This window comes from Geotrypetes seraphini, chromosome 12, assembly GCF_902459505.1.
Source record: "Geotrypetes seraphini chromosome 12, aGeoSer1.1, whole genome shotgun sequence".
Taxonomy (NCBI): Eukaryota; Metazoa; Chordata; class Amphibia; order Gymnophiona; family Dermophiidae; genus Geotrypetes; species Geotrypetes seraphini.
Genome location: NC_047095.1, coordinates 84,932,137 through 84,952,820, shown reverse-complemented (window position 1 = coordinate 84,952,820; position 20,684 = coordinate 84,932,137). Strand labels below are relative to the sequence as shown.

The 20,684-nt window shown below is 44.7% G+C and overlaps 1 protein-coding gene across 7 annotated transcripts in view; it reads left to right on the top strand.

The window, feature by feature from the left end:
• The window catches only part of RALGPS2 (Ral GEF with PH domain and SH3 binding motif 2), a 595,760-nt gene that overhangs the window by 32,795 nt on the left and 542,281 nt on the right, over positions 1-20,684 (top strand). For 6 of the 7 annotated variants that reach the window (XM_033915477.1, XM_033915474.1, XM_033915479.1 and 3 more), the window contains exons 2-3: positions 11,638-11,788; positions 17,915-18,022. In XM_033915477.1, the coding sequence (XP_033771368.1) occupies positions 11,738-11,788; positions 17,915-18,022 (159 nt within the window). In that variant the 5' untranslated portion in view covers positions 11,638-11,737. The remainder of the gene's footprint in view (positions 1-11,637; positions 11,789-17,914; positions 18,023-20,684) is intronic. The other variant, XM_033915478.1, reaches the window with a different exon arrangement.

Genomic DNA, 20,684 nt, shown 5'->3' with positions numbered 1-20,684 from the left:
TCCACCTGCAGTCAGGAGCGTAAACCCTCTGTGCTGGTCTGGAGGGACTAAAAGAGAGAAAATTAGCAGGTAAGGACCTAATTTCTCCTTTCTACACCTCTTACAGACCTCTTGTCTATCACGTATCGCTGATACCAATGTTTTAAACTGAGGCGTTCATCTATTTAAATTATCATCATTTTTATATATAATTCCAGAGTGGTAATACTTTTATATCTCGCTATGACACCTTGAAATCTACCATGGGGGCTCTTCACACTTTTTCGAGGATGTCACCGCCACCAGCTCCTTTTGGCAATCTGTCTCCCGGGCCCAAGCAGAGGAGCCACTGTTATAATTAAGTTTCCAGGAAGTGAGTCGGGAGTGGTCTATCTCTAAGCGACTGTATTTGGCAAGTCAGACTGAGTGCTTCAGCGCCTGTAATAGCGTTGAGGGGGAATAAAGTCACCCATATCTACCTAGTTATTTGAACAGGAGAAGTGTTAGCTGGTTGTTGGTTTTTTGTTTTTTTTTAGTTTTTCACTTGAACAGTTCTTATGCTTAGCATGTTCCTAGTATATGCACATAAGCACATTTGTTTTGAAGTATGACTTACGGGGTCCTATGGTCTCAGGACGTGGCACTAGGGAAGTGCTAACAGAAGAAGCACCATCTCCGGATCAGACCTTCGGTCCATCAAGTCTGGCGATCTACCCATGCGGAGGCCCTGTCAGGTGTACACCTGGCATAATTTTTAGTCACAACCTATATAAAGTATCCCGAGTGGTATCTATACACAAACTATACTAAATTATCTAAATCCACTCAAATGGAGAAGTGCATAGAAACATTGCCTTTTGATGTAACAAAGTCTTCTATATGATTAGTGAATCCATGTTAATCCACGCTAAACTAGGCTAAGTAAAAAGGACGATTGGTAAATGGAAAGGAAGAGTCTTTGTACACAGGTTTTTGGCCAATGACTGGAGCAAGGAGCTTATAAACTACGCTGATCTACTCAGTGTATGACTGTGGTAGGCTCCATTTCTGAGGCCTTTCCTGTATAAATGAATAGAAGTTTCTATGCACTTCTCCATTTGAGTGGATTTAGATAATTTAGTGTAATTTTTAGTCACCCATAACCTTCTATACCTCTCATAAGGAGATGTGCATCTAGTTTGCTTTTGAATTCTAGGACGGTCGATTCCGCAATAACCTCCTCTGGGAGAGCATTCCAGGTGTCAACCACTCTCTGAATGAAGCAGAACTTCCTGATATTAGTCCTGAACTTGTCCCCCCTTAGCTTCATTCCGTGTCCTCTTGTCCGTGTCAAATTGGACAAAGTAAATAGTTTTTTCTGCTTTATTTTGTCGATTCCTTTCAGTATTTTGAAGGTCTCGATCATATCCCCTCGCAGTCTCCTTTTCTTAAGTCGATCCTCGTATTCCAGTTTCTCCATACCTTTTACTTGTTTTCTTGCTCATCTCTGCACCCTCTCCAGCAGTTTTATATCCTTCTTTAGGTTGGGAGACCAATGTTGGACGCAGTATTATAAAGCGGCATTATGACCCTCTCTTATCTACTCGTGATTCCCTTCTTTATCATGCCCCACATGCTACGGGTAAGGGGGGTTGGGGCTGGCAACTTACATTAGGCTGTTTGCAACAATATTTGGGGAGGAGGAAGTGAAGGCTGGGACATCTCATCTTCCTAGTTTACAGAGATGGTTACGGCATGATTTCAATTATAGCTTTTGTTTTTATGTCCCTTAAGCTAATTTCTTAGAATGTGGGAGGAATACACTCTCCAATAAAGCAGAAGAAAATTCTCTGTTCCCTTAATACTCAATGCCAATTTGGCTTTTTTACAAGAAACACATTTAACTGCTGAAGAGCATGCTAAGTTGAATACTTGGTGTCTGGGAACTACCGGTACTATTGATTCCCCGGCAGTGGGGAGAAAGGCAGGTGTTGCAATATTGTTTCAGAAGATGCTACAGATCACTGTGCAACAAATTGTTAGGGTCCCTGGGGGGAGATATGTAATTACATTAGTAAGTGTTACCTCTAAACTGCATATAATCTGCAACATCTATGCGCCAAATAACCCGGGAATATGTTGGGGGGTTTCCCCCCCCCCCCAGATAGTAGATCGTCGTCTTACTTTGCTTGGGGATGCCCCGAAACTGGGATTTCAATGAGGTGTGGGAGAGGATTTCAATGAGGTGGCGGAACCCATTTTACAGGGTCAGGGAGAGAGGTATCTAATCAGCAACAGGAGTTTCCTGGCTTTTCTCCTCCCTGGACCTAGTGAACTCCTGGAGAGTGTTAAATCCTTTGGAAAAGGATTTCACCCATTTATCCTGGGTGCATGCCACCTTGTCCCGTATTGATTATATAGTGATCTAGTGATCTCTTATTTCCTCTTCTCAGAAGTTTTACAAGCCCAGATTGGCCCCATTGAAATCTCCAACCATGCCAGAGTTGAGCTCAAGTAGGGACATTCTGATAACTCTCGATGTGCCGTGGGCTGGATATTCCCTTGTTACCTTTATAAAAATGCTAAATTCTCTGATTTCCTTATAGAGAAATGAAGACTCTTATCAGGAGCACAATAAAGGCCATTTGGATAATCCCACCTTTTATTGGGAGATGGCCAAGGCCGTCCTCCGAGGGGAGGTGATGTCTTACGTTAGTTTCCAACGCAAGGCTCGGCACAGAGAAGTACTGCATCTGGAGACATTAGTCTCTTTGAGGAAACACGATGGCCACACATGCTCTGGTTGATACGACCCAGTTGCTGGAGACCCAAAGCACACTCAGTGCATTAATACACCAACAAGCTAACAAATCAGCGTGCAGCATTAGTGCGCAAATGATATTCGGATGTAGTCATTGCTACTCTGCTCATGTCTAAGAAGTTGACTACTGAGTCTGCCTACACTAAGGCTTGGAAGACTTTTCAACTTTGGTGCGACCAGAACAGGTAGAACTGTATGCCGTCCAATTTTGGTGGTTCTCGCCTTCCTCCAAGCGGGTCTTGATAAAGGCCTTACCATAGCGTCCCTTTGGGTCCAAGTTGCTGGGCTTTCTTGTTTCAGAGCCCGGGATCGTTCTTCCTTGCTTGCGTCTCATCCTGACATCGCCAGATTTCTGAAGGGTGCTCTTCATATTAAATCTCTTCTTAAGCCACCGTTCCCTTCTTGGGACCTGAACTTGGTTCTCACTGGCCTTACCAAGGCTCCTTTTGAGTCTCTGAGAGACGCTTCCCTCTTGGACTTGATGCTCAAGACTGTTTTTCTGGTTGCTGTTACTTCCGTGAGATGTGTCTTGGAACTCCAGGTTCTTTCTTGTTGAGAGCCCTTCCTGCAGATCTTGGATACTGAGATTTTCTTGCGCACGGTCCCCTCTTTTTTTCCTGAAGGTAGATTCAACTTTCCATGTTAATCAGGAGGTGTGTTTGCCTGTTTTTCAGCCTTCTGGCTCCAAGTCGCAGGATCGTATTTTGAGGAAATTGGACGTGCACAGGGTTCTTCTGCTTTATTTGGAGGTTACTAATGAGTTTTGTCTCTCTGACCATCTGTTTTGCTGACTCATTCTTCTTCTTTTTCTTTTTTTAAATCATGTTTATTGAGGTCAACCAGAGTAACAAAGGGCATACAATGAGAACAGATGCAAACAAAAGTGGCTGTGAACATTGCAAAACAATACAATCATCATCACCAGCAGAGAACGTAGTAATGATATAAAAGACCACATTATGCGCAGACAAAACCCAAAAAGAAAGAGGAGCCCACGACCCCCCACCTAAAGTTTATCAAAAAGAACAAATACAATAGCCAATAAGAGTATGGGGCTACAGAGCACAACAAGCTCCTCAGTCCATGAGAAAGGAAACAATGAGTGGCAGATAGCTCCAGACCGCGTTTTCATAACTCACCAACCACAAGAACATCCCGGATCCCCCATATGACCCCAGAATTTTTTTTCAATGTGTAGTGCCTATCCCGAAGAATCCCCTACTCAAGATACAACACCCACACCAGCCAACACAAACCAGTCGTACAATCATTCATGCACCACACACCCTCTCTATTCAGACACCCCCCCATCTCCCCTCCCCATGTCGAGAGACTAGAGGTAACTGCAAGAACACACTCCATAAAACCAGGTATGCCCGGACCTCCGGACTGGTAGAACGTTTATGATAGCATAGCTCAAACCGTGCCAGCTCAGACATGAGAACATAAGAATTGCCACTGCTGAGTCAGACCAGTGGTCCATCATGCCAGCAGTCTGCTCACGCGGCGGCCCTCTGGTCTAAGACCAGCACCCTAACTGAGACTAGCCATACCAGTGCACGTTCTTGTTTAGCAGAAACTTGTCTAACTTTGTCTTGAATCCTTGTAGGGTGTTTTCCCCTATAACAGCCTCTGGAAGAGCGTTCCAGCTTTCTACCATTCTCTGGGTGAAGAAGAACTTTCTTACGTTTGTACGGAATCTATCCCCTTTCAACTTTAGAGAGTGCCCTCTTGTTCTCCCTATCTTGGAGAGGGTGAACAACCTGTCCTTGTCTACTAAGTCTATCCCCTTCAGTACCTTGAATGTTTCAATCATGTCCCCTCTCAATCTCCTCTGTTCGAGGGAGAAGAGGCCCAGTTTCTCTAATCTTTCGCTGTACGGCAGCTCCTCCAGCCCCTTAACCATCTTAGTCGCTCTTCTCTGGACCCTTTTGAGTAGTACCGTGTCCTTCTTCATGTACGGCGACCAGTGCTGGACGCAGTACTCCAGGTGAGGGCGTACCATGGCCCGGTACAGCGGCATGATAACCTTCTCTGATCTGTTCGTGTTCCCCTTCTTTATCATTCCTAGCATTCTGTTTGCCCTTTTTGCTGCCGTCGCACATTGTGTTGACGGCTTCATCGACTTGTCGATCAGAACTCCCAAGTACCGCCCCGGACATCCTGTATTCGTGCATGAGATTTTTGTTACCGACATGCATCACTTTACACTTATCCACATTGAACCTCATCTGCCATGTTGATGCCCATTCCTCGAGCTTGATTATGTCACGTTGCAGATCTTCGCAATCCCCCTGCGTCTTTACTACTCTGAATAACTTCGTATCATCCGCAAATTTAATCACCTCGCTCGTCGTACCTATGTCCAGATCATTTATAAAGATGTTAAAGAGCACGGGTCCAAGCACCGAGCCCTGAGGCACCCTACTGGTGACGCTCTTCCAGTCCGAGTATTGTCCATTTACCCCCCACTCTCTGTTTCCTATGCTCCAACCAGTTTTTAATCCACGTGAGTATTTCACCCTCAATTCCATGGCTTGCAATTTTCCGAAGTAGTCGTTCATGCGGAACCTTGTCGAACGCCTTCTGAAAATCCAGATATACAATGTCGACCGGATCACCCTTGTCTATCTGTCTGTTTACTCCCTCAAAGAAGTGCAGCAAGTTCGTCAAACACAATCTGCCTTTGCTAAAACCGTGCTGACTGGTCCTCATCAGCCCGTGTCCGTCAAGGTGATCAAAGATGCTGTCCTTTATCAGTGACTCTACCATCTTTCCCAGTACCGAGGTCAGACTCACCGGTCTGCAGTTCCCCGGATCTCCCCTCGAACCTTTCTTTAAGATTGGTGTAACATTCGCCACCTTTCAGTCTTCCGGAATCTTTCCCGATTTGATCGACAGATTGGCTATTAGTTGAAGCAGTTCAGCTATGGTCCCTTTCAGTTCCTTGATGACCCTCGGATGGATGCCATCCGGTCCCAGGGATTTATCGCTCTTAAGCCTATCAATCTGCCTACATACCTCCTCTAGACCGTCAATCCTGTCAGCTTTCAGTTTTCGTTTCCAGCATATAGCCTGATGGGTTCCGGTATGCTGTGTACATCTTCTTCGGTAAATACAGATGCAAATACAGATGTGTTTAGTTTGTCAGCGATAGCTTTGTCCTCCTTTAGCGCTCCCTTTATTCCATGGTCATCCAACGGTCCCACCACTTCCTTTGCGGGTCGTTTCCCCTTAATATATCGAAAGAATGGTTTGAAGTTCTTCGCCTCCTTGGCTATTTTTTCCTCGTAGTCTCTTTTGGCCCCTTTTAACGACTTATGGCACCTGCGTCCAAGGGAATAGCCCCCTCCTGGGTCAAATACCGTAGAATCGTCCGTTTAACCGTGAGCAAGGTCAAATAGATAAAGCAACGCTGAGGTACAGTGAGGCCTTGTGCTTCCAGCAAGGTTTGATCGCCAAGAAGCAGTGTTTTATAATCCCACTCCAGGTCACACTGTAAGACCAATTGAAGCTGCGTAAAGGAAAAGTTCCATATGGTGAGTTCAGGACACTCCAGAAAGGAATGCAGTAACGTCCCAGGAGCCTGTTTGCATTTAGAACACAGTCGCATCCCATAAACCCATGCGAGCACCCCGCTTCTTAGTAATATAAGCCATATGAAGGATCTTGAATTGGGTCTCCTGCCAAGTCGCGGATTTCACAAAAGCATGTAAGGTGTGGAAGAGCTCCAGGAATGTATCAGGGGTATAGGATGCGGTGAGGTCCCGGTTCCACAGGTCCTGAAGAGAGGTTATAGGCCCCTGAGAAGCAGAGGAACGGACCACCTGATACCACACCAAGTTCTTCTAAGTGGGGCGCTTCCAAGGCCACTATTTCCAGATGGATCTGTAAAGCAATTTCATCAGCATACATTCTTTCCAGGAAACAGTCTCCTGTCTCTGTAAAGGTGCATTCTACCAGAAATGTGGCTTCTTTGTGGGCCGAAGTGAAAGTGGTCTCTTCGGAGGAGATTTGCAGGGCAGTGACATGATTCATTTTGTATACATTCACTAAATTTTACCGAGTGAATGTGGTGGCAAGTCAGGACTCTGCCTTCGGGTCCTTGGTCTTGAAGGCTGGTGTAGTTAACCCGCCCTAGCTCTTTGGGACTGCTTTTGTATATCCCACTTGTCTAGAATGTCACACCTATTGCACTGAAAAGAGATTATATTCTTACCTTCTTAATATCTTTTCCAGTAGATAGGTAAGACATTATAGACTTCCACGGTGTTCTTTCTGTGCCTATCTACTGTCTCATTCTGCTTATGCTTTTCCAAGTTGCTCTTGGATGCAAGTCAGCCCTTTCGGGTTTTGAAATCTGTATGTTTCTTTAGTACAGTCTTTAGTATTTGATTTACCTTTTACAACTCTCAGACCCTACTTCAGTTAGTGTACCTCGGTGCCATCAGTACCTTTCACATTCCTTTTCATGATAAACATCTGGCTACACACCTATTGGTTTCCAAATTTATGAAGACTGATGCACACAAAACCCCCAATCAAAGTACCTCTGGTTTCTTGGGACCTCAGTGTAGTATTTTCCACTCTCATGATACCTCACGTAGAAAGTGATCTTAATTTGCATCACTTCAGCTTGATGCATCGATGAATTTCAGTGGTTTCAGATCCGCCTTATACAAGGGTCATTTCATAAATAATGCACACTATTTTTTTTTTTTTCCAAGCATTTCTTTACAATCCTTCAATGTAGTCTCCCTGTTTTGCAATGACCGAGTCCCAATGTCCGGGAAGCTTCATTATTCCATTCAAGACGCTGTTTTTCAGTTGCTGAATGGCTTGGATAACGGCGAAAGAAAGCTTTTCCAGAGATGCAAAACGATGTCCACGCATAGGTTTTTTCAACTTTGGAAAAAGGTCGAAGTCTGGTGGACTCATGTCTGGACTGTAGGGAGCATGTGGTAACACCTTCCAGCTGTATTCGCGTAGTTTTTCAATGACGACATTCCCTATGTGCGGGCAAGCGTTGTTGTGAACAATGAGTGGCCCAGCCAAGAGCAACTGAGGTCAGGTTTTGTGCATTTTTCTGGCATTTTTTGCAAAAAATCACAATAATACATTGCTGTGACATTTCTTCCACATAAAACTTTGTCTGTGATGATAATGCCTTCATGATCATAAGCAAAAATCATCATTTGTTTGACTTTTGAGCCCTCACACAGGGATTGTCGTCATTGGAAAAACTACTTAAAAAAAAAATAAACATATAAATTAAAAAAAATAGTGTTCATTATTTATGACATGACCCTCGTACAACATTCTACCATGACAGTTTTATCCTTTGTACTCATCCAAAATTCCTACTGAAGATCATTTTGGATTTTCATCTAAACCAGCCTATAGTTATGCCTGTCTTCTTTCCATGACCACATTCACATCCTGGTTGAGCCGTGCTTCATACTTTGGACTGTAAACGAGCTTAATACCTGAATTGAACAAAGTCTCATAGAACCTACATATCCTTTATTCCTCTCATTCGATCGTAACAGACTGGGAACTCCAGTTACCAAGCAAACAGTTTCTACGTGGTTAGCGGACTGCATCTTCTTTTATGCTCGAGCTGGGCTGCTGGTGGAAGGTCGAGTCACAGCACACAAAGTTATAGCAATGGCTTCCACAGTTTCTTTCTACATTTCACTCCTATTGAGGATACCTGGTCTTCCATACATACTTTCATGTCCCATTTACTATGTGAAGACTCATTCCAGACAGGACAGTCAGTTTGGCCAAGCAGTTCTACACAAATTATTTTCTATATAAGTACCAGCTTCCCTCCATCCCTTTCACAATAGCTCAAGGCCCAGTCCAGGAAGAGGCAGGATCTTCAGGCACCGGCACCTCCTGTGGGTTGGTGCCGGTGCCAGATTGGGGGTAAGCCTTCAGTTTGGTTGGGCGAGTGATGCCGGTTCGCGGGGAGGGGGATGTGGAAGCACACCAGTGGCCTCGGGGGTGGGGGGGTCTTTTGGGGATGTGTTGGGGTGGGGTGGAGCAGTGCTGGTGGCCAGGGAGAGGGGAGGTGGAACGAATCAAGTGAGTTTCCCTTACTTCCTATAGGAAAACTCGCTTTGATATACAAGTAATTTGGTTTACGAGCATGCTTCTGGAACGAATTATGCTCGTAAACCAAAGTTCCACTCTATCTAAAAATGTTTTGTTCTCCATTTTACTGTTGGTTATTTTTTCCTCCATTTGCATCTTTACTTTCCTGACTACTCAAGCAGCCTCTCTTAACTTTTCCAGATATTTTTGCCTGTCTCCTCTTTCTGCAGTCTTTTGTAGTTTATGAAAGCTAACCTCTTTCCTTACTTCAGCTTCTACTTTTGAGAATCAAAGCGGCCGCCTTTTCTTCTTACTTTTACTTACTTTCCCTACAAAATGATTGTTGCCCTTACAATAATAGCTCCTTTCAGATTTGGCCACTGCTTTCCTATTTTTTCCAGATGTTCCCATCCAGACAATTCCTTGACATAATCCAACATCTGAACAAAGTTAGTGTGATTTAAAAAAAAAAAAAAAAAAATTAATTTAGAACCTTTACTTTTGAATGAGCCCTCTCCAAACCTTTCTTAATATTAAACCACACCATGCCGTGATCACTGGATGTACCAGATGATCACCCACTGTAATATCAGAAACATTTTCCCTGTTTATAAGCACTAAATTGCTATGGGTTAGTAGCTTTGTTTTCCTATTGTATAGGATGGACAACATATTTGATTTCTTATGCTTCCTACAGACAGGTGGAGGGGCATAATCGAAAGGAACATCTAAGTTCGTTTTCATCTCAAGTCGTCCAAAGTAAAAAAATAGCTTAGGACACATTTTCGAAAAATATGTCCAAATTATTTTCCGTTTCGAAAATCGTCTTAACTATACGTCCTGACGATCTGATCATCCAAGCTGCTAAATCGTCCATCTTTATATCACATTTTCGCCCAACTTTTCGTCCAAGTCAAAAATGCCTAGAACAAGCCCTGTTGGACATGGGAAGGGTCTGCAAAGTGATGGACTGAACACCCAGACATGGCACCTAAATAGTAGGGTACCTTACAGGGCACTGCTGTGAACTTCACAAAAACGTTGCCATATCATTATCTCACTACAGCTCCCTTATAGGTCATGGTGAGCCCCCCAAACCACCTCCAGAATCCTCTAGACCTACTTATCTACCACCCCAATAGCCCTTATGTTTGCAGGAGCCACTTATATGCTAATACAAGAGGGTTTTCAGGGTGTATAGGGGAGTGCACATGTTTCAGTATCAATGCAGTGATTACAGGAGCTTATGGGCAAGGGTCCTCCTCCATGGGTCCCTAACCCACTCCCAAGACGGCTTAATAATAATAATTTTATTCTTGTATACCGCCGAAGCCATGATAGTTCGAGGCAGTTTACAACAAGAGGTGTTGGACAATCAGCTAAATGGTCACAATACAAAATCATCGAATACAGGGCAGACTTGCACTGTCTGTGTCTGTGTATGGCCGTTTGGTGGAGGATGGGCAGGGGAGGGCTGGGAGGGTGTAGATGGGCTGGAGTAAGTCTTAACAGAGATTTTGGCAGTTGGAACCCAAGCACAGTACCGGGTAAAGCTTTGGATTCTTACCCAGAAATAGCTAAAAAGAAAAATAAAAAATAAAAAAATTTAAATTGAATCAGGTTGGGCAGACTGGATGGACCATTCGGGTCTTTATCTGCCGTCATCTACTATGTTACTATGTTACAAGCTTACAGAATGGAAGAAGTGAAAAACTATAAAATTTTTAGGTTACAAATCGATTAAACAAATTCGTTTTTACTGATTTTCTAAAACTGAAATAGGATGAGGAATGCATGATAATGTTACTCAGCCAATCGTTCCATTTATCTGCCTGGAATGCAAGAGTTCTGTCCAGGAATCTTTTGTAGCGGCAGGCCTTTATTGTCGAATAGGTGAATACTACATGTGGGCCTAATAGAACTATCCAGATTAAATTGAGAAACCAAGTACATAGGGGCCAGACCAAATATTGATTTATAACAAAGACAAAAAAATTTAAACAAAACTCGTGCTTCCAGGGGCAGCCAGTGAAGTTTTTGATAATAGGGACTTATGTGTTCCCATTTTTTCAACCTAAAAATCAGTCGAACTGCCGAATTTTGAATAACTCAGAGTCTTTAAAGGGTTTTTTTTTGTTTTGTTTTTTGAAGGTTCTCAAATAAATGATGTTGCAATAATCACCTCTGTGCAGCACGACTAAGCTTTTTCCTATTCTAGGCTGCCAGGTGGTAATGTTCTGGGGCACAATTTTCAAGTTGTGATTAATATTTTTAGGGGGGTGGGGGTGAGGGTGGGGGTCGGTGATCACTGGGGTAGTGTGTGCGGGTCTGTATTATGTGTTTGCAGTGCTTATCTGGTCACTTTAGGTGGGTTTTTGTGACTTAGAACATGTTTTAAATGGTCTAAGTCACAACGTCCAAGTTCTGTCTATGCTGTGCTGTATAACTTTCGATTACACATGCAGTACGACTTAAGTCTAAGCATGCCCACGTCCCACCCAAATCCCACCCTCGACACACCTCCTGAAACGCCCCATTTAGCTATGGTCATTCAGCGGCACTGTGAAGACCTAGGTAATTTTTAAATACGTCCAAAACCTGTTTTTATTATCGGCACTTGGACGTTTTTGACTGATGATCGTCCAAGTTCTGACTTAGGCTGTTTTTTGGACGTTTTTCTCTTCGATTATGAGCCCCATAAAGTATACAAGTCTGAATTTGATTTGGTCTTAATCCCTTTTTTTTTTTTTTTTTTGCAGCAGCAGCATACATTACCACAATGTTTCCATGGAGATGAAGTGATCATATCCCTCATGCCACTTTTAAATACAAAGTCTGAGGACACTTGATGTGGGAAGTATGGACCTCATGAATGGTCAGCCAAGCAGTACTATCCATGCTTCTTCAGAGGTAAAGGTTACAAAAGTAAATGACAACAGATGTATGGCCCATTTAATCTATCTAGAAATGTGGCTTGAGTGGTATCTGCCATTTTGTGTAGGCTACTCTAATCTATACTTTTTTGTTTTTATTTTTTTTATTGATAACATTTTTATTTTCTAACATTTGATATAGAATGTTTTAAGAAATAAGAATATACATCTGAATAATAATTAAAAAAAATAGATAATACTGTGTTCCCCTGAAAATAATCCCTACCCCAAAAATAAGCCCTAGCCCCTGGATTCGACAGCAGCAAAGGAGAACCAGCTTGGCTAACTAAAGGGGTGAAGGATGCGGTAAGGGAAAAGAGGAACTCGTTTAAAAAATGAAAACGCGAACGTACGACGGAGGCCTGGAACAGACACAAGGTCGACCAGAAGAAATGTCACAAGGTGGTAAGAGACGCCAAAAAGGTTTATGAGGAAAAGATAGCGCAAGAAACCAAAAACTTCAAGCCCTTTTTTAGATACATAAAAGGGAAAAAACCAGCAAAGGAGGCAGTGGGCCCTCTCGATGACCAAGGAAGAAGAGGGTGCATCAAGGAAGAGAAACAAATTGCAGATAGGCTAAATTCATTCTTCGCGTCTGTCTTTACCAAGGAGGACACTGCATCAATGCCCGAACCAGGGAAAGTATTCAAGGGAGCAGTTGAGGATAGCCTCACCACAGTGAATGTGGACTTGGACATGATATACTATCAGATCGACAGACTAAGAAGTGACAAGTCCCCTGGACCGGTTGTAATTCACCCGAGAGTGCTAAAGGAACTTTTAAGGAAGAAATCAGAGAGCTATTACAATCCCTGGCTAATTTGTCATTTAGAACCGGGCGAATACCAGACGACTGGAAGATAGCGAATGGCATTCCAATCTTCAAAAAAGGATCGTGAGGAGAGCCAGGCAACTATAGACCTGTGAGTCTTACGTTGTTTCTTGGGAAGATGGTTGAAGCATTAATCAAGGAAAATCACGACCTGATGAGAGCTAGTTAACATGGCTTCAAGAAGGGAAGTCATGTCTGACGAATTTATTTCAATTTTTTGAGAAGGTGAACAAACAAATTGATAGCGGAGACCCGGTGGATATAATATACTTGGACTTCCAGATGGCGTTTGACAAGGTTCCACATGCTAGGCTTCTGAGGAAACTACGAAGCCATGGAACTGAAGGGGATATACTAAGATTGATAGGCAATTGACTGGAGAATAGATTGCAGAGGGTAGGCATAAATGGAAACAGTGTTCTCCCCAGAAATTTTTTCCAGCCGGGTGGCATGAAAAAGTAGCCGGGTGGGGCAGGGTGGGGAAATTTGGTAGTGGGGAAAATTAAATGTATACTATTTTTATTAGTTAATTATTATTATTTTCCAATGCTCGATATGACTTCCTTTTTTAAGGTTTGACACTTGTGCCAGAATATTTTTACTAAATTTAAGAAGTATCCAATTCTAGAAGTGAATAATTAGATATTCATCCTCTTTCAAATAGTATAGAGGTTTAAAAAAGGGAAATGTGTTAATGAAGTCATTAGGTTCAATCTAACCATTTATTTCTGCATGAATTTAAACAACTAAAAAAAAAGATAAATATAGCTCATCCAGTCATACAAGAAATGGCTGTACAACACCTCTAATAATGTTTTGATCACTAGGTTACTTCCTGAGGTCTCACTGAGGATATGAAATAGATTCTATCCCCACTTCCAGACCTCTTCCACATAATTTATGGAGAGGTGTTACTGAGCCTTGAAGGGCACCTGTGTGATTGATCTTTATCTGCTTCTTTTTTATTTTGCTATAGTGCAAAGTAAGAGCTAGGGCAAAACAGTATAAGTAAAGATGCAGGTAATAATTAGCAATGTATTAAAAATATTTTATTTTTATTTGCTTATAATGTCATTTGAAAGCTACTTGATGATAATACAACTTTAATTTAATTCTTTATAATGTGTGTCTGTGTGTTGGGGGGGGACAACACCTTCGTCAATAGTAAAGTTAGAATAGAGTCATTAAATCCAGTGGTGTACCTAGTATATATGACAGCCAGTGCTAATCATTTTTTTAACAACCCCCTCCTCTATATAAAAAAAGATATTTTTAGTAATAATCCATGAGTCACACAATAAGGGTGCATCTAGGAAAAGGCAGCATCTTAAACACTGCAGTGAGCACTAGAACACCAACACACGCATTGTAAAACTAAACAAACCAGATCCTACACAGTCAATTGATCCTGTAGTCGATGCTAACAGAAAGCCATGTCCTTTTCATACACACAGAACACAGATACACCCTCGCCCAATATGGAATAATCACAAACTAAAAATAGAAATATGTAGACAAAAGTTAAACTGAACCAAGAAACCAGACTCTGCATACAATGCAGCACCACAGAAACAGTGACACATGTCCCCTAATACTGTGCAAAATATTAAGACAGTAGATGTAAATTTGAAAAAAACTTCTACATAACAGTCACCACTTTACAAATTAACAAATAGAAATAAAATAATGAGAAATATGAAAATACCATTTTATTGGACTAATCCATTTTTCAATTAACTTTCAGAGGCCAAATCTTTCTTCAAGACAGTACAGTATACAGCTGTTATGGTATCCTGTCCTGACCTGAGGAAAGGGGTTTATTCCCTCCCAAAACTGCCTTATTTCCATTTCCTATTGATAAATTTTAATAATACAGCTACAATACTACTTGATTCTACTTAAAGCAACAAAAATATTTTTTTTTCTACCTTTTGTCGTTTCTGCTTTAGTCATCTTCTCTTCACTCTCTTCTTTCTATTCAGCATTTGTCCTCGCTCCCTTCCATGCAACATCTGTCCTCTCTTTTTGCCCCTTCCACCCAGCCTCTACCCCTTCCATCTACTGTCCACCCTATCTCTACCCCTTGCATCCACTGTTCACCCTTTCTGCCTTTTCCATCCAGTGTCTGCCCTCTCTCTGTTCCATATGGTATCTTCCCTCTTTCTATGTCCCTTCAATAAACTCTATATCCTGTGCCCTTTCTCTCCTTTGTACATGATTTATTTCAGCTTCAACCCCTTTCCATTTTTTGTCTCCACCCCTATGCTCTGGCATCTCTCTCTTCTCCTTTCCTTCCTTCCTTCCTTCCCACTCCACCCCATGGTCTGACATCTCTATCTCCTTCCCTTCTCTCCCCCCTCTCCAGTATCTGCCTCATGTCTTTCCCCTTTGGTCTAGGCCTCTCTCTTTCTCTCCGTCTTTCTTCTGTGAGGAGATCATGTTGATCTTGAACACTGAATAATTCTTCCACATTCTCCATATCACTGTACTGTAGTCTGGTCCAGCAGATTGCTTTGGCACTATTACATGGGTAATAGTAAATTCATTATGCATCAGCTTTCTACACAGAATGCCACAAGTCTCTCTTTCTTGTGCTGTGCTTACATCTGCCAGCGTCAGAAACTTGTGAGACAGATCCCTTGGCAATACTACACTTCGGAGCCCTTTGACCATCTGGTTCTGTATGGTTGCAGGCTTTAAAGCTCTGTTTACTGGAGAAGACTGTCCAGCATACATAGTTGCATCACTCTTAAGGATCTGATCAGAGATTACATTAGACAAGATGGTATTTTTAGGCATGGAAAAACAGGACATGTTCTCCTCAATCTGCTCAGATGCCTTCAAATGCCCTTTAATATTCATTTGATCTCGGGCTAAATCTTGCCTCCTGAGCTGATCTTCAAAGGAGAGCAGAATGAGAGCCATATCGGCAGTGAGATCCGTTTTGGGCCGCATGTTGTGCAGGGCTGGACTAAGGCAAGTTGTAAGCTTCCTTCCATCGCTGACCTATCTTCCATAAGTCAGCAACGGAAGGAAGCTTACAACTCGCTGCTCTTGCTTGCTTCGGGCCTTCCTCGTTGCCGGGTCCTGCCTACTTTCGGAAACAGAAAGTAGGCAGGATCCGGCAGCGAAGAAAGCCCGAAGCAAGCAAGAGCAAGTTGTAAGCTGACCTGTCTCCTATAGCAAATCCATGCTCTGGGGCATGTGCATGCCGACTTCCCTTCTCTTCCTCCCTCAGGACGTGACTTCCGGTTTCGGAGAGAAGCGGCATGCACATGTTAGAGCCCCGGAGCATGGGTTCAAGTCGCTTGCTGGCGTTAAAAACTAAAAAAAAAAAAGAAGTCAGGCTCCTGTGATTCAGGCTGTGCCAAGTCAGCCCGGTAAATCTCCAAGCCGGAGAGAAGGTTTTTTGGTTTTTTTTTAATGTTGAGCAGAAGGCAGCAGCAGCAGCAGCAGCAGGATTGCGATCAAGATTACAGCCGGGCGCTCATCTAAATTAGCTGGGCGGAGCGCCCGGCTGAAAGGCCCTGGGGAGAACACTGTGGAAAGTTCTCGGATTGGGAAGGGGTGACAAGCGGCGTGCCCCAGGGCTCGGTTCTTGGGCCAATCTTATTCAATATATTCATAAATGATCTGGAAGAGGAAACGACGAGTAATATAATCAAGTTTGCAGATGACACAAAACTATGTCGGTCAGTTGGGTCACAAATGGACAGCGAAGAACTCCAGAAAGATTTGAACCAGCTAGGGAAATGGGCTGAATAGTGGCAGATGAAGTTTAATATAGACAAATGCAAAGTGATGCACCTGGGCACGAAAAACAAGGAACATGAATATAAAATGTTAGGTGTGACTTTGGGTAAGAGCAAACAAGAAAGGGACCTGGGGATACTGATAGACAGGACCCTGAAGCCGTCGGCACAATGCGCAGCGGCGGCAAAGAAAGCCAACAGGATGTTGGGCATGATAAAGAAGGGTATCATGAGTAGATTGGCGGACGTCATAATGCCGCTTTACAGAGCAATGGTCAGACCACACCTGGAGTACTGTATCCAATACTGGTCTCCTTACCTAATGAAGGATATAACCCTGCTGGAGAAGGTGCAGAGGCGAGCCACGAAGCTAGTAAAAGGTATGGGAAATTTGAGCTACAAAGAATGCCTCGGAAAACTGAGCTTGTTCACCCTTGAGAAAAGAAGACTGAGAGGGGATATGATAGAGACTTTTAAAATACTAAAAGGATTCGACAAAATAGAGCAAGAAGCATCGTTATTCACGTTGTCAAATGTGACTCGGACGAGAGGTCATGGACTGAAATTGAGGGGCGACAGGCCCAGGACAAATGTCAGGAAGTTCTGTTTCACACAGCGAGTGGTAGACGCTTGGAATGCTCTCCCGGAGGAGGTTGTGACGGAAACCTCCATTATGGGATTCAAGTGCAAGTTGGATGCACACCTCCTTGCAAATCACATTGAGGGATGCGGGTAAAAAGGTCTTCATCAGGGAACACCTAGGTATTCATCAGGGAACACCTAGATTGGCCTCCACGTGTGTGGGTCGCCGGACTAGATGGACCTAAGGTCTGATTCGGTGAAGGCATTTCTTATGTTCCCCCTTCCGCCACGTAGCCGAACCCCCACTGACTCTTCCATCTTTCCCTCCCGTCCGAACCCCACTGACCCTCTGACCACGAGACCTACTACCTCCCTCCACAGAGCAGCGTCGGCAGCACTCTAAACAGGCTGCTTTGTGGCCTTCCCCTGCTGGGGCATTCCCTTTGCCGCATCACTGATGATGTTATCAGCAATGGGGTGCACGGAAGGCCCTGGCAGGAGAAGGCCGCGAAGCAGCCTGTTTAGAGTGCTGCCGATGCTGCTCTATGGAGGGAGGTATGTAGGCCTCGCGGTTGATGGGGTTTGGATGGGAGGGAGAGATGGAAGGATGGTCAGCGGGGGTTCGGCTGTGCGGCCCTGGGGGGGCTGCTCAAGGGTTCTGCTGCATGAGGGTTGGGAGGGAGGGATAGAAAGATGAGGTGCACAGTGCAAGGGCTCAGCTACACAGGGGGATGGGAGGAAGGGATAGATGCTGCAGAGGAAAGGCACAAGGGGATGGGTGAGAGGGGCTGCTCAAGGGTTCTGCTGCATGAGGGTTGGGAGGGAGGGTTGTTTGGACTGTTCTTTATTGCCTGCTGAAACGTTGCTTGTGTGTAGTGTTATTTCCATATTAAATAAAAAATTAAAAAAAAAAAAAATTGAATTTGTGTCTCTACAGAAGAGTAGCAGCTCGGAGTCCTTGAGTGATAAAGGTTCATCTGAACTGAAGAAAAGCTTTGATGCAGTGGTTTTTGATGTTCTCAAAGTTACACCGGAGGAGTATGCTGTAAGCATCTATTTTATTTAAGAAAATGTTCTACTGTAATCTTATTTTATCTATGTAGAATTCAAATATTTTTCATGTGCATGATTAGTTCAGAAACATCTTTTTGCTACATGTCTTTTTGTGTCCAGTGATGCTTAATTGATTCATTTAGGACTGTTAATCTCTACTCATGAAGTACAGCTTTTCTGCTAGCATCTCACTTGGTAGTAAGAGAAACATTGTTCATTAGCATCCTACTAGAGAACTAGACCAGTCCAAATCTATGGGTTATTTCTTCTTACTAGCAGACGGAGGCAGAGGATTCAGATGATATCAGCATAACAGGTGGTGCAGTCAGGAAAATTCTGGTATTCCTCTGCCTCCAGAAGATGCTACAGGTAGACTGGTGCGGCAATCCTTTTTTTTCCCCTTTTTACCTCAGCTTTTGGCTCACACTCCACTAGCCTTGGTTTGTGTTTAGAACACTTGTTGAGGTAGAGGACAGCTGTTCTTCATCAGTGGCTCTAAGCCTTGACCTTTTGGCTTAGTTGCATCGCAGCCCATAGTTGTAAATTCTTCCCTCCCTCAAGGGACCCTTGTAAAAAAAAAAAAAAAAATACTGGGGCAAGCCACTTATTCCAGGCTTCCATCTGCAGCTGTTATCATATATCTCAAGAAGGGCCTTAAGGAATCTCAACATTGAGTGAATCTCAAAAATGTCCTCCACATCTCTGATAACTTTTCTTTGAACATATATGCAGTTATCCCAGGACAAGCAGGCAGGTATTCTCACTAGTGGGTGATGTCATCCGACAGAGCCCCGATACGGACATCTTGCAAGCATGTCTTGCTTGAAGAAACTCAGAAGTTTCGAGATGCCCGCACCGCGCATGCGCCAGTGCCTTCCCGCCCGATGCTCCGGGCGTGTCTCCTCAGTTCTTTTTCTTCCGCGGAGCTGAGAAGTCTATCTTCAATTTGCGCCCATTGAAAATCTTTTTTGCCTTCTTTTTGCCGCGGATTGAGTTCTTTTGGGCTCTCCTGTGCGTTTATTTCTTTCTTTGATTTCTTTTTTCAAAAAAAAAAAAATTTTTCCTTCCGACTCCGGGTTGGCCGCGTGGCTGAGGCCCCGCGCCTTCGACCTTGCGGCGGAGCTTTTCCGGCCTATGTCCCGGCCGATTACCGGTTTCAAAAAGTGCCAGCGCGCGATTTCGCTCACGGACCCTCATCGACGCTGCTTACAGTGTCTGGGACCGGATCACTTTCCGAAATCGTGCCAGCCTTGCTCCACTCTGACGGCGAGAGCGTTTAAGCGCCGCTGTCTGCTCTGGGAGTCCATGTTCAAGATGGATGCTTCGTCAGCGCCTGCAGCTTCGACATCGACGGGGGCTTCGACTTCTTCAGCGAAGCCCGCTGCCTCCCCAGCTGCTTCGGGCCTCCTGAAACCGGCATCATTCACCCCGGTTTCGGCCCAGGCTTCGGCGCCGGTGCCTTCCTCCGTTCCTTCGGAGCAGGTCTCGACCCCGACAGTTCCACCAGTGGTGCTCAAGGTGCCGAAAGCTGGCAAGCAGAAGCACACTGCACCTAAAGAACGCGGAGACCGTGCGGAAGGGCCCCCTTTTGGTGCGGATCCCTCCATATCGGCTTCGCTGCGGTCCATTCTGGAGGCTCAGTTCGTTGAGCTCATGCAAACCATGGGGCCTCGTCTGATTGCCACCATCCAGGGTGACCTCCCAGCTTCGGCTTCGAGGGGCGGACCGCCCCCTCCTCCTCCTCCCCGCCGCACGACCTCGTTGCTCGGCGAGGAGGAGCGGCGAGTGGTGTCCGGGTCCTCGAGGAGGTCCTCCGAGAATGCTATGCCTCCTTTAGAACCGATTCCCTCGAGGAGGGCTTCTCTTAGTGAGATGCCTCCTCTGGAGCCCATTCCCTCGAGGAAACCCTTGTTTAGTGACCTGCCTCCCTTGGAACCGATTACTCTGCCTCGTGATTCAGGGTGGCGTCCACCTTCGGGGCCAACTAGCCCGGGGCATAGCAGGAAGCAGGACGAGTTTTTTCGAACTCCCTATCAAGCCTGGGCGACGTCCAGAGAAGCACCGACTCTCCCACCTTTGCGATCGACCGCATCGAGTCCGATCTGCTCCTTGGAAGCGTCTGATCCAGTCTCGCACAGAAGGACTCGATCCCCTTCCAGGCATCGAGAGGGGCATCGGTCCAGGCACTCTTCGAAGCATTCCTCTCGACACTCAACCGTCTCGCCTCAGAAGAAATTGCCTCGGTTGGGGTATGCTGCTTCGACTGGGTCTCCTCCTCCGGGCCCGGAGTTCGAGGACCCCAAAGTTTTCTACTCGTCCTGTTGCTCACAGGCCTCTTTGGAGCCTGAGGCTTTGTCTTCTTCTAGTCCGTCTCGAGGACCGGCGACGGCGGACCAGCTGTCCTTTTCGTCGTTCCTCAGACAGATGGCGGATGACTTGGACATTACTCTGGATGCGGGGTCTCGATATTCCAAAGAGTATCTCGATACCATGCACTTACCTCGGCCCCCAGCGGAGTCCTTGCGGCTCCCCCTGCATAAGCTCCTCGACCAGACCTTCATGCGCTGCTTCGAGTCTCCTTACTCTATCCCTGCGGTCCCTGGCAAATTGGACTCACGGTACCGCACGGTACATCATAAAGGCTTCGAGGGACC